The sequence below is a fragment of the Rhinoraja longicauda genome, chromosome 37 (assembly GCF_053455715.1).
Source record: "Rhinoraja longicauda isolate Sanriku21f chromosome 37, sRhiLon1.1, whole genome shotgun sequence".
In the NCBI taxonomy this organism is placed as follows: domain Eukaryota; kingdom Metazoa; phylum Chordata; class Chondrichthyes; order Rajiformes; family Arhynchobatidae; genus Rhinoraja; species Rhinoraja longicauda.
Window position 1 is genome coordinate 14,431,252 of NC_135989.1, and position 12,715 is coordinate 14,443,966.

Below are 12,715 nucleotides of genomic sequence, written 5' to 3' on the forward strand. Positions count from 1 at the left end.
CGGTAAATGTCCGCGTCATCACAAGCTGATGTAGCGGCCTGGGGTCTGGTTGTTTGGCCGAGAATGGGTGCAGACTCCTTCACACTTCCTCTTCTGATGCTGTCTATCCGTGTGCAGATAGTCCAGCTTCTAACAGAATTAACGCAGGCCTTCCTAAAGCGCACAGTGCCGTACGATAATGCAGTACTCGTAAACCAAACAGTCTCCTTGTATTTTTGTGTGAAAAGTTCTTGGATAACACTAGGAAGTTTTAATCCTTTGAGAATCTTTTTTTTTTGGCAGAGCAGTCTGGAGCGAACTTCCTCCTTCTGGGTTTTGGACATCTTGAGATGTTTTGGGAACTTAGATCACACTTTAATTTAAAACAGGCCATGGGTCATTGTTGACAACACCCTCCCCTTTGAGGGCACGGCTTTGCAACTGGGAATCCCAGCGGACGTAGCATTGAAGAGTGAGACTGATTCCCTTTTTCACTTGCAAAACAAAATGGCTGAGAACTGTGACCCACAAAAAAAGGTTAATAGAGGAAAAAAACATTTGCCTCACAGCGTTCTTGTTTAAAAACATTTGCATCGCAAGAGAACTATGCAACTGTGCAGAAAAGTGTGACAGTCTCGATCCCAATTCTCAATCTGTGTTTACCATGCATCAAAGGATTAAACCAAAAGCTTTCTAATTTATTTTGGATTAGAATTAAACTGAATTTAAAGCTACCTGGCAGTTATAAATAAATGGAATCATCCACAATTGACAATCGTTATTCTCCAGCTTTTGGTGTTTTATTTAATAGGTGTGACTCAAACACTCTCAGGTAAGAAGTTATAATAAACTTGGAGATTTAAAAACACATGTTTGTGAATGAGCATGAAATAATATAACTCCAAGGCGAATAAGAATCGTGCTTAAGGTTATTAAGGACTATTGTAGAGTGAATGAAATATTTCTATACATGGACATAGCAATCAATGACAGGAATTGGTTAGCTTCGAGGATGATTTGGGCCAGGATCTTTGGGTCATTCAATAACTGGAGGTGTTTAAAGAGAAAAAGTTCAGATGAGATGAAACTAGTAAGGGTGTCAGGGGTTATGGGGAGAAGGCAGGAGAATGGGGTTGAGAGGGGAAAATAGATCAGCCATGATCGAATGGCAGAGCAGACTCGATGGGTCGAATAGCCTAACTCTGCTTCTATTTTTTATGAACTTACGGTTAACAATGTATAACGGGGAAATTTTAATTATGTTTCTTGGCTATATCCTGATAATTCATGGATGGTGGTGTCACCAAATGTTATGTACCAGCCCGGCCATTTCTCCATAGAACTCTTCACAGCAGAGATCATCGCACATCAGTGAGAAAGAAAACAAAAATCTAAATATTGAAACAAAACAGAAGAACATTGAAAATGCCTGGCATATCAAGCAGCTTTCCTCCAAAGAGAAATGGCATTAAGGTTTCGGGTCAAAGATGTCAGCAATGGGAAAGTGAAAACAAAAGTTGGGTGAGAAGGTTATGGAATGAGCTGCCAGAGGAGGTAGTTGAGGCAGGGACTATCCCAATGTTTAAGAAACAATTAGACAGGTACATGGATAGGACAGATTTGGAGGGATATGGGCCAAACGCAAGGTAGCTGGGACATGTTGGCCGTTGTGGGCAAGTTGGGCCGAAGGGCCTGTTTCCACCCTGTCTGACTCTAAGGTATGGGAGAAATAAATAGGGCAGCATCTCTTTGCAGATGCTGCCTGATCTGTTAAGTGTTTCCAACATTTCCACTCTAAGAACACTGGTTGATCTGTATGTCCATGTATCCTGTTTTCAGATTAAAAAACTGTTGGAAATGTCTCCTTGCAGCTTATTTCTTGTAACACTCCGAGGACTATACTTCAGAAGGACGAGCTTTGGGATATCCTGTAGGGCATTATAAAAGTTGCAATTCCAACAGGCATCTTGGCCACTCGAGCATCAAATAGCTTTGCTTTTACAAGGCTGCCGCAGTAGGGGTGGAGCGGCATTATACCAGTGCGCTCTTTGCTTTTGGAACGCGGGATTGATTGCTTCCTGGTGTACGAGTCATCAGGATCAGAATGATACAAGTACGGGAGCTAAATTAGCTATGTATTTCTAATTCACCGCTACAAATGTTACGAGTACGATATCACCTCTCCCCTCGCCAATTTCTTTTTTTAACCACTTTGTGTGTTTCGGCTTTTGACTCTGGATCAACAGACCATATAAATGGAGTGATTGAAGGTAGAGCCAATTGTTCATCAAAACCAAAATAACCACAACCTTGGGGACGAATGCACTGCTTGCTAATTCACAGCTTCGTTCAAGGCCTTTCAGAAACTCAGAGGATCAGCGGGGGGGGAAATAAAAGCTCATAATGATTGGTCCCGCTGTTAGCTTTTTTCCGCTGTGTGCAACTGCAGAAGGAGATTTATTGTGCATTTAATCCCGACTGTTCCTGTCATGGAAGTGATTAATGGGCTACTGCAGAGGGAGCTTTAGTCTTGATGATTTATGTTATACCTGCCTGGATGTGAACAATGGGACTGGATTTTTGTGCTTCGGAAGGAAATGTACATTCCTGCTCTTATCTGCCTACTTGTGCCTCCTGCTGGTAGGTTTAGTTTAGAGATACAGCACGGAAACAGGCCCTTCGGCCCATCGAGTCCATGCCAACCAGTGATCCCTGTACAAAAAGCACTATCCTAAACAATAGGGACAATTTACAATCTTTACCGAAGCCAATTTTCCTACAAACCTGTAGGTCTTGGAGTGTGGGAGGAAACTGGAGCACCCGGAGGAAACCCATAAGATCACAGGGTGAACGTACAAACTCCGTTCAGACGGCACCCATAGTTAGGATCGAACCCGGGTCTCTGGTGCTGTAAGGCAGCAACTCTACCGCTGTGCCACCGTGCTGTCCTGCATGGTTAAATATTGGTGTCCATGGTTCAATAGCTTCTAATTGTTGACAATCATGGTGAGACATCAGGAGTCAAGGAGTAATTGGAGTTCCAGTGAGAGTGAAGTTGACTTCAAAGTTCCTCCAGCTCTGCAGTGTTTTGGAGTGATCCTATGCATAGAGCCCCTTACCAGAGTGCACCCCTACTTCCTGAGGCATGAGAGTACTTTGCCAGCTCTCTAATAACTAGCTGCTGTGGTATTTGTGTATTTTCACTTTATTGAGCATCTGGCTGCTGGTATCTTGCACTTGACTATGATGTTGTTCAGGCAGTTGGTCGAAGATGATGGGATTATGGGCAGCAGCCATCAAAAGCTTACACTTAAACTCTTCTACCATGTATCAGTCTATAAACAGAAAGGAAAGATGCAGTCAGTCATGAGTGCTATTAAAATTGTACAGTAAATCGGTCAAAGAGAAAAAGGAGCAATATTTTCTCTTTTTATCTCTTGGACAAGTGCATGCCTAAATGTATGGATAGAGTGTGCAGCACTGAAATAACCATAGAACTGTTTTGACTGAGCTTTTTGTAGGAGAGGGTAGTCACGAAATGCTGGAGTAACTCAGCGGGTCAGGCAGCATCTCGAGAGAAGGAATGGGTGACGTTTCGGGTCGAGACCCTTCTTCAGACTGATGTCAGGGGAGGGGACAGGACAAAGATAGGATGTAGTAGGAGTCAGGAAGACTTGTGGGAGAATTGGGAAGGGGAGGGGAAAGAGAGGGATAGAGGAACTACCTGAAGTTAGAGAAGTCAATGTTCATACCGCTGGGGTGTAAACTGCCCAAGCGAAATATGAGATGCTGTTCCTCCAATTTGCGCTGGGCCTCACTATGACAATGGAGGAGGCCCAGGACAGAAAGGTCAGATTGGGAATGGGAAGGGGAGTTGAAGTGCTGAACCACCAGGAGATCAGGTTGGAGAGTATCTGAGAATGACTGAAATCTGGAGCACAATGGAGAGCCATTCACCTCGTGTCCATGCCACCTAATAATCTCATTAATCTCGCATCCCATTTTAACATCTCTTTAACACAGTTGTGCTACATCACATAGATACTTGATAAATGTAATGAGGGGTGTTTGCTTCCATCTTCATTTTTCAGGCAATTGTTTGACCCCCACCACTTTCTGGGTGTAAACTTTTAGCAAATTCCCCTTTCATCATGCTACGAATCGCCATAAATCTATTCCCCATTTTATTGACCTCCCAGCTGACAGTTTCCCTTATTTTTTCCGTGTTCATCTTGAATTATATCAAAATCAACTCATTTGAAATGTACAATGAAACGGTTCAATCTTTTTAGTTTGGGAGAGGGGAGGAAGAAATTCTTGGGAGAGGAACAAATGGCAATAAACAATTGTACTTATTATTCGTCTCTGAGCAGATTAGTCTCAGTTACTGAGTTTCCAGCTAGACTTGTGACTTGCGTTACTAATCTAAAGTAGACATTATTTTAATTGCAGTGTTATATGGAGCCGGTATTGAACTAATAATAATAATAATAATATTAATTTATTGTCATTGCAACGAGTACAACGAAATTAAAAAATAGCCAATCCTGACGGTGCGTAAAAACATATATGCAATAAATGCAAAAACAAATAAATACATAAATACAATTAAATACAATTATATTAAGTACAAGATTTTTTAACGGTGTTGCCTAGTGCAAAGGTAGTGTTCAGTTCTCGTATGGCCCTGGGGTAAAAACTGTTCTTAAGTCTGTTTGTTCGGGATTTGATCGACCTGAAACGTCGACCAGAGGGCAGATGAACAAACAGACGGTGGCCGGGGTGGGATGGATCTTTTATTATTTTGCCTGCTCTACTGAGGCAGCGTAGGCTGAACAGGTGCTCCAGGGAGGGCAGTGAGCAGCCGATGATCTTCTGGGCCGTCGTGATGACCCTCTGAAGGGCCTTCCTGTCCTTTTCTGAGTAGCCCATAAGATGTCTTGCTTGTCTATTAATTTCACCCAGTTGCTGTTCTTGTCAGGAAATCCAGGTGATGAGCATAAGGAGATGATGGATCTACGCCGCAGAATCACGGTAAGGTTTACATTTCTAATCGGGGAGCAATCGGTTGGCATTTGTCGCCGAGTTGGTTGCGACATTTTGAGATTGTGAAAGATGTTATAGCAATGCAAGCCTTTCTTTCTTTGAACTCTGGTGCAAACGTTGGTTTAGTGATCTAACTCCCATCTGAGTTTGAAGGATCAAGCCCCACTTACAGTTTACAGTTTAGTTGATTGTCACGTGTACCGAGGTACAGCGAGAAGCTTCTGTTGCGTGCTGTCCAGTCAGCGGAAAGACAATACATGATTACAATCGAGCCGTTTGCTTTGTATAGATACACTGGACATTCAGTCTGAAGAAGGGTGTCGACCCGAAACGTCACCCATTCCTTCTCTCCCGAGATACTGCCTGACCTGCTGAGTTACTCCAGCATTTTGTGAATAAAGGACATTCCTGATGATGAGCAAGGATCCAAGCTCTGGTTTTGAATTCTCAGCTGACATCCAGCAAGATACTGGTTTAGTGAGTGTCTCTCCACTCAACTCACTTTGGGTTATATTGGGAGATCCTAAAACAAACACCAGAGGCTGGTGAAGAGGTTCAATGAAATGCGGGTTAATGTTGTGGGCCACCCATGGGTTCCAGATGCAGGGAGAAACATAGAAACATAGAAAATAGGTGCAGGAGTAGGCCATTCGGCCCTTCGAGCCTGCACCGCCATTCAATATGATCATGGCTGATCATCCAACTCAGTATCCCGTACCTGCCTTCTCTCCATACCCCCTGATCCCTTTAGCCACAAGGGCCACATCTAACTCCCTCTTAAATATAGCCAATGAACTGGCCTCAACTACCTTCTGTGGCAGAGAATAATTACATTGGTACGCTGCAGAACAAATCTCCAATTGCGATGACTAGATTTAGTACCACTTACTTTATAAATAATAGGTGTTCAACTGACAAGCACGCCATCTAACTCTCCACCGTCCTGAGCTACAGACGTGGAGAGTGAGACCATTAGACATAGGAGCAGAATTAGGCCATTTGGCCCATCGAGTCTGCACCGTCGTTCGATCATGTTTCTGTTTCACTGCTGCACAAATGCCAACAGCTGGGCTATCTCGTGTAGGTTTCGCTCGCATGGGTACCACTTGCAAAAAAGGCCATTTAGATTTTTATGTGGGCAAGTTTGGTGAAATGATCCGTGTCCAAACTGTCGAGTTATGTTTAGGTCAAAGACCTTTCCTCAGTGGATATTTTTAAGACAGAGACAGATAGATTTTTGATCAATACAGGTGTCAGGGGTTATGGGGAGAAGGCAGGAGAATGGGCTTAGGAGGGAGAGATAGATCAGCCATGATTGAATGGTGGAGTAGACTTGATGGGCCGAATGGCCTAATTCTACTTCTATCACTTATGACCTTAATGGTTAATTTATTTTTCCTCTCATCCCCCTTCTCCTTCCTTCTCTTCATAATCTTTGACGCCCTTACTAATTAAGAACCCATCAATCTTCCCTTTATTAATAATCAAATGACTTGCCCGCCTTAGCAGTCTGTGGCGTTTCGGGTCGAGACCCTTCTTCAGACTGATGTCGGGGGGGACGGGGGGGGGGGGGGACAAAGAAAGGATATAGGTGGAGACAGGAAGATAGAGGGAGAACTGGGAAGGTGGAGGGGAAGAGAGGGACAGAGGAACTATCTAAAGTTGGAGAAGTCAATGTTCATACCGCTGGGCTGCAAGCTGCCCAAGCGAAATATGAGGTGCTGTTCCTCCAATTTCCAGTGGGCCTCACTATGGCACTGGAGGAGGCCCATGACAGAAAGGTCAGACTGGGAGTGGGAGGGGGAGTTGAAGTGCTCGGCCACCGGGAGATCAGGTTGGTTAAGGCGGACTGATCGAAGGTGTTGAGCGAAACGATCGCCGAGCCTGCGTTTGGTCTCGCCGATGTAGAGAAGTTGACATCTAGAGCAGCGTATGCAGCGGATCAGGCAGCATCACTGGAGGACATGTGGATAGGTGACGTTTCGGATCCATCTGAAGAAGAGTCCCAAACGAAACATCACCTATCCATGTTCTCTAGAGATGCTGCCTGACCCACTGAGTTACGCCAGCACTTTGTATCCTTACTTGGACTAGGGGGGTAGGTTTTGCCCACAATTAATCTAGAAATTATAAGGGAGTGCAAGACAATACAAGGGAGAGCAGTTGGGAATTCACGATACTGAGCATTCAACTTACCTCAGAATCTGAAGCATTACACATTTGTTTCACCATCAACTCTTTCTTTGTGTTATCAATACATCTTCCTGTTAAAGAGAAATCCTGTTTTATTAGCACACTTTTTCTAGATGTATTTGCAGTGCAGTTGTAAAAATCATTGGGCGTGACCCATTCTGTCATGGGCCTCCTCCAGTGCCATAGTGAGGCCCACCGGAAATTGGAGGAACAGCACCTCATATTTCGCTCGGGCACTATCACTATCATGCTGCAGCCTGCACATATTTTAAATGGGGAGGCTCTATCGGTAAAATATTAGGCTGCCCTCTGCTTGGCTGGGCTTAGTTAAGCAGGAATACAACACCTAGGTTTGAGCTGTGGACCATGGGTGGGCTTTATCCAGGTGCTCCGGTTTCCTCCCACATTCCAAAGATGTGTAGGTTGAAGGTTAACTGGCTTTGGTTGTAAATTGTCCCTTGCGTGTTGGGTAGTGGTTGTGCACGGGGATCGCTGGCCGGTGCAGGGTCGGTGGGCTGAAAGCCCTGTGTCTGCGATGTATCTCTTGCATAAACTAAACTAATGAAGCAAATGGCCAAAAACGATCAGGGAGCACACATTCACAACATGAAGATTATCACCATGGACAATACAATACAATATATCTTTCTTGTCATTGTACCCAGGGGTACAACGAGATTGGGAATGCGCCTCCCATACGATGCAATAATTTAATTAATTTAACCAACAACAACCCAACGAAACAATTGTAACAGTTTTAAGACATGTGGATGTGTTTTAAGTTTTGTGCTCTGCTTTCCTTTTCAAGTGAGATAAATCATCTTTAACTATGATTTTTTTATTTTTAAAGTAAGATCATAAAATCATTGACTGATTGAAGACTGAAGACTGACCTCTCTTAATCTTGGCTATGGTAGTGTTTCCTTTGCTGGAGTAGCACAGGTTCTGGATCTGCTCCTGCATATCGACCATTGCCAGCCTACATGGAAATACGAGTGGGCAACATTGAAGGTTAAGAGACCTGATAGAGGTCATTCTATTTATTATACCCCTCCTCGTCATTCTTTACCCCACACTTTTGTTCCAATTTTCTCTGCTCCCTCTGAAGGTGCGATCTATGGCCTGTCCTCACTAATTCAGTACTGCCTTCAACCACTGAAGGTCACCCCACCCTCTGTCTCCTTTCTCTGTTCGTTTACTTATTTACTTATTTATCTATTTATTCACTTCCCTATGTTCTCTAAATCCCTGTAAAGCGTCTTTGAGTATATGAAAAGCACTATATAAATGTAATGTATTATTATTATTATTATTATTATTAAGTGTATGACCCTGGGTAAAACGATCAATTTCCCTGCCAAGTTTAATTCCCCCTTCACTGTCCACAAAGTGTCAGAGGAGGGCAAGGATATTGGCGCATGTTCTCTCATCTTATCCCTGTATTTATGGCGTTTCTTATTATTTGTACAGATCAGGATCAACACAGTTGGTGCATGACCAACAAGCAGTCCAATCTCATGCCATTGTGACAAAGGAATTGGGAAGAGACATCCAAAATACATAGGTGCAGAATTAGGCCATTCGGCTCATCGAGTTTGTTCCGCCATTCGATCATGGCTGATCTATTTTTCCCTCTCAAACCCCATTCTCCTGCCTTCTCCCTGTAACCTTTGATACCCTTACTAATCAAGGACCTACCAATCTCCGTTTTAAAAATGCCTAATGACTTGGCCTTCACTGCTGTCCATGGCAATGAATTCCACAGATTCACCATCCTCTGGCTAAATAAATTCCTCCTCATCTCCATTTGAAAGGTACATCCTTTTATTCTCAGGCTGTGCCCTCTGGTTCTAGACTGTCCCACCAGTAGCAACATTCTCTCCACATCCACTCTATCCAGGCCTTTCATTGTTTCAGAGGCTTCACTGAGATCCACTCTCATCCTTTTAAACTCCAGCGAGTACAAGCTCAGCCATCAAACGCTCCACATATGTTAGCCATGCGGTCTTTCGAGTCACCTTTGCCAGGCATAAAGATCCTAGCCAAATCGGGACCTTCAGCATTTTCCTACCCATTCTCCCACATTAACTACATTTGAACCTGTTGTTCTGCCACGTACTTAATGTCTTTTAGCTCCTGGTCAGGATCCAGTGACTGTATTTGTCTGCATCTCTGTATTAGTCTTTCTAGAATCTGGAGGGGAATAAAGAATTACAGGATGTTACCCTCACAGTCTAATGTCACCCGCAAGAATAACACCATAAGCTCTATCAAACTGTGCTTCCAACTTGCTTTGTGCTGTTATAGGAGGTGGGTCCCTGGCACTGCAAGTGCTGTAAGGCAGCAACTCTACTGTTCCGCTCCAGTTGATTAATATAATTTAGTGGACACGGCCCCTCAGGCCCTCCAAATCCACACCGACCAGCAGAGGTTGGGCAGCACAGTAGTGCAGAGGTAGAGTTGCTGCCTTACAGCGCCAGAGACCCAGGTTCGATTCTGACTACGGCTGCTGTCTATACAGAGTTTATACGTTCTCCCTGTGCCTTGCGTGGGTTTTCTCCGGGTGCTCCAGTTTCCTCCCACACTCCAAAGACGTACAGGTTTGTCGGTTAATTGGCTTGGTAAAAATTGTGAATTGTCCCTCATGTGTGTAGGGCAGTGTTAGTGTACAGGGGTCGCTGGTCGGTGTGGGCACGCTGGGCCGAAGGGCCTTTTTCCACATAGTATCTCTAAACGAAACTGGTCTGGTGGGGAAGTTTTGCTTCAGTGAAGGGAAAGTTGGGATTATATTTGCACAATTCCCTCTGAAAGGTGACTCAAAACTGTCAAAGCCGACACAGCCAGACATAAAAACAGCTTTTTTCCACGAGCAGTAGCTCTACTCAACAACCAAATGTCTGCAGCCTCCTTTTGCTCTGGTATTTTATTTCATTCTTCACATTTATAAATTATAATGTTTTAATCTTAATTGTTTACTGTATGTCGTGTTGTTACTTGTGAGCAGAGCACCAAGGCAAATTCCTTGTATGTATACATACTTGGCTAATAAAATTTATTCAATTCAATTGCCCAACGTGCTACCTCATAATGGAGGAATATAGGCAGAAGGGGAAAGGGAGAAATGCAGTTTCGGCCACAGGGAAGAGAGGGGAAAATGGGGATGATGTTTGTAGGTTAGTTACCTAAATTTGGAGAATTCAATGTTCATATCATTAGGTTGTAAGCTCATATTCTGCTTGGACTGGATCTCCCTGTTGCTGCACTTTAACTCCCATTCACATCCTGACCATTCTGTCCTGGGCCGCCTCCATTGTCAGAGTGAGGCCACACGCAAACTGGAGGAACAGCACCTCATATTTTGCTTGAGTCGCTTACAATTACAAAGTTAATAAGACGTTTGGACGGGTTTATGGATAGGAAAGGTTAATGGCCAAATGCAGGCAAAGAGGCCCCCCTCGGGAAGTGGGGTTGCCAACTGTCCCGTATTAGCCGAGACATCCCGTATTTTGGGTTAAATCGGTTTGTCCCGTACGGGACCGCTCTTGTCCCGTATCAGGCCCGGACAGTTTAGGTCCCGACATTCTAGGTTCCTGACATTTTAGCTCCGGACAGTATAGGTTCGGAGGCCCGGGCGCCACCTAACGGAAGATGTGTAGCAACCCGCCTCCCGGTCTGGGCGGCCGCCATTGGTGGAGCGGGAGCACGTGGCCGATGGCTGGGTGAGGTCACGTGAGGTGCGGGGCGGTGACGTCACCTTGTCCCGTATTTGGGAGTGAGATGGTTGGCACCCCTATCAGGAAGGCACCTTGGTCGTATGGACTAGTTGGGTTGAAAGGCATGTTTCCATGCTGCGAGACTCATTAAGTCTAACTGGGATCTGGATCACTTCTGACGCTCCTTAAGGAATAGCTGATCAAGAAACAAAATAAAGACCAAGTTCATCAGTCTGAAGAAGGGCCTCGACCCGAAACGTTACCTCACTCCTAGATGCTGCCTGACCTGCTGAGTTACTCCAGCATTTTGTGATACCTTCGATTTGTACCAGCATCTGCAGTTATTTCCCTACACAAAATTAAAAACCTAAGTGAGTGATTATCATGTTGCTGTACCTGATTATATTTCTTTTGGTTCTGTCTGAGTATTTTGCAATCTGTCAAACTACTTAACAGATCATCCTCTTGTATAGCTGCAACAAAAAAGGGATGAAAAATATTTATGTTCATTTTAAGTTCAGAAGTCTTTAGCATTCAGTAAATCTAATTTCTCGATCTGGTTCTCCATGTTGTTTATCAATCCAATTAACATCACACAAAGAGGAGGGAAAGGATACTGACTTAGCTTTCTGTTAATTTGCTCTATTTCTTTGTGCAATGATTCGCATTCTTCCCAAAGGAATTTTTTGCTGCAAGAGACAGAGAACTGGGTTAACCCACTGATTGTGGCATCACCGAGAGTAACTTACAATCAACATTTGGATAAGATGCCCTCCCTTGAATTTCCCGATCAGATTATTCTGGTGACATTTTGCTCTCGAATATCTTTGGTTGAATTAGGACTATAAATCTCACTGTTATATTTTCCTTGTCGTTTCTCCAAGGCTTGCCAGCTGCTTCTTCTTGCGTTTGAGGCAGCAGAAATTATGTAACGCCCTCCAGGCGCTATAGCCAGTGCAATGTGCGGTTGTCCTGCCAGCTTGAGTGGGCTTTTTCACAAAATGCTGGAGTAACTCAGCAGGTCAGGCAGCATCTCGGGAGAGAAGGAATGGGTGACGTTTCGGGTCGAGACCCTTCTTCAGCTTGAGTGGGCTCCTTTGACAACCTGTTTGTTTGGGTGAATGAATCGTCTGTAGTTTCCTTTATGGAGTGGATACTGGTAGCATAAATGGTGAGTGCAGGTATTGAGGGGGGTGGTTCTGGGACACCGGAACTAACCGTTGAACCTTCCCAAGGTGCCGTGGGCCTAACTCAATGAAACAGCAATGAAGGGAGGTGCCCACTTGAAGAAGGGCTTCGACCCTAAACGTCACCCATTACTTCTCTCCAGAGATGCTGCCCGTCCCACTGAGTTACTCGAGCTTTTTGTGTCTAACCCCAATGATATACGTGCATCGTTTTTTAAAATGTTCTTGTTAACATGTAGGTAGCTGATTATTACACAGGGAGTTAGTTATTGTCCGTAGCACAAGTGTGTATAATCAGTTTAGAAACTACTTTGGGTTTGGGTTTGGTTTTCTTGGTTGAGCGTTTATCATGGTGTTATAGCACAAGTACTTTGTGTTTTAATTGCGATTCTCACCTCAACATGTATGGGCCGAGTTCTGAAACTAAAATCTAGAGCAGCGTTTCTCAACCGGGGTTCCCAGGAACCCTAGGGTTCGGCGAGAGGTCTCTCGGGGTTCCGAGAGAAATAGTGATAAATAGGCTCATCATATGTAAATACATTTTTGAGTCATTTTTATGTTTGGCATTGTCAATAAAGTTGAGAAAAATGCACGTCA

At 44.1% G+C, this 12,715-nt stretch overlaps 1 protein-coding gene across 4 annotated transcripts in view; it reads right to left on the reverse strand.

Annotated features, from left to right (window-relative positions):
• The window catches only part of LOC144610513 (coiled-coil domain-containing protein 159-like), a 22,970-nt gene continuing 10,255 nt past the window's right edge, over positions 1–12,715 (reverse strand). For 3 of the 4 annotated variants that reach the window (XM_078429277.1, XM_078429279.1, XM_078429278.1), the window contains 6 exons: positions 11,553–11,620; positions 11,328–11,404; positions 9,338–9,411; positions 8,112–8,197; positions 7,222–7,289; positions 1–3,314 (listed from right to left, as the gene is read on the reverse strand). In XM_078429277.1, the coding sequence (XP_078285403.1) occupies positions 3,300–3,314; positions 7,222–7,289; positions 8,112–8,197; positions 9,338–9,411; positions 11,328–11,404; positions 11,553–11,620 (388 nt within the window). In that variant the 3' untranslated portion in view covers positions 1–3,299. The remainder of the gene's footprint in view (positions 3,315–7,221; positions 7,290–8,111; positions 8,198–9,337; positions 9,412–11,327; positions 11,405–11,552; positions 11,621–12,715) is intronic. The other variant, XM_078429280.1, reaches the window with a different exon arrangement.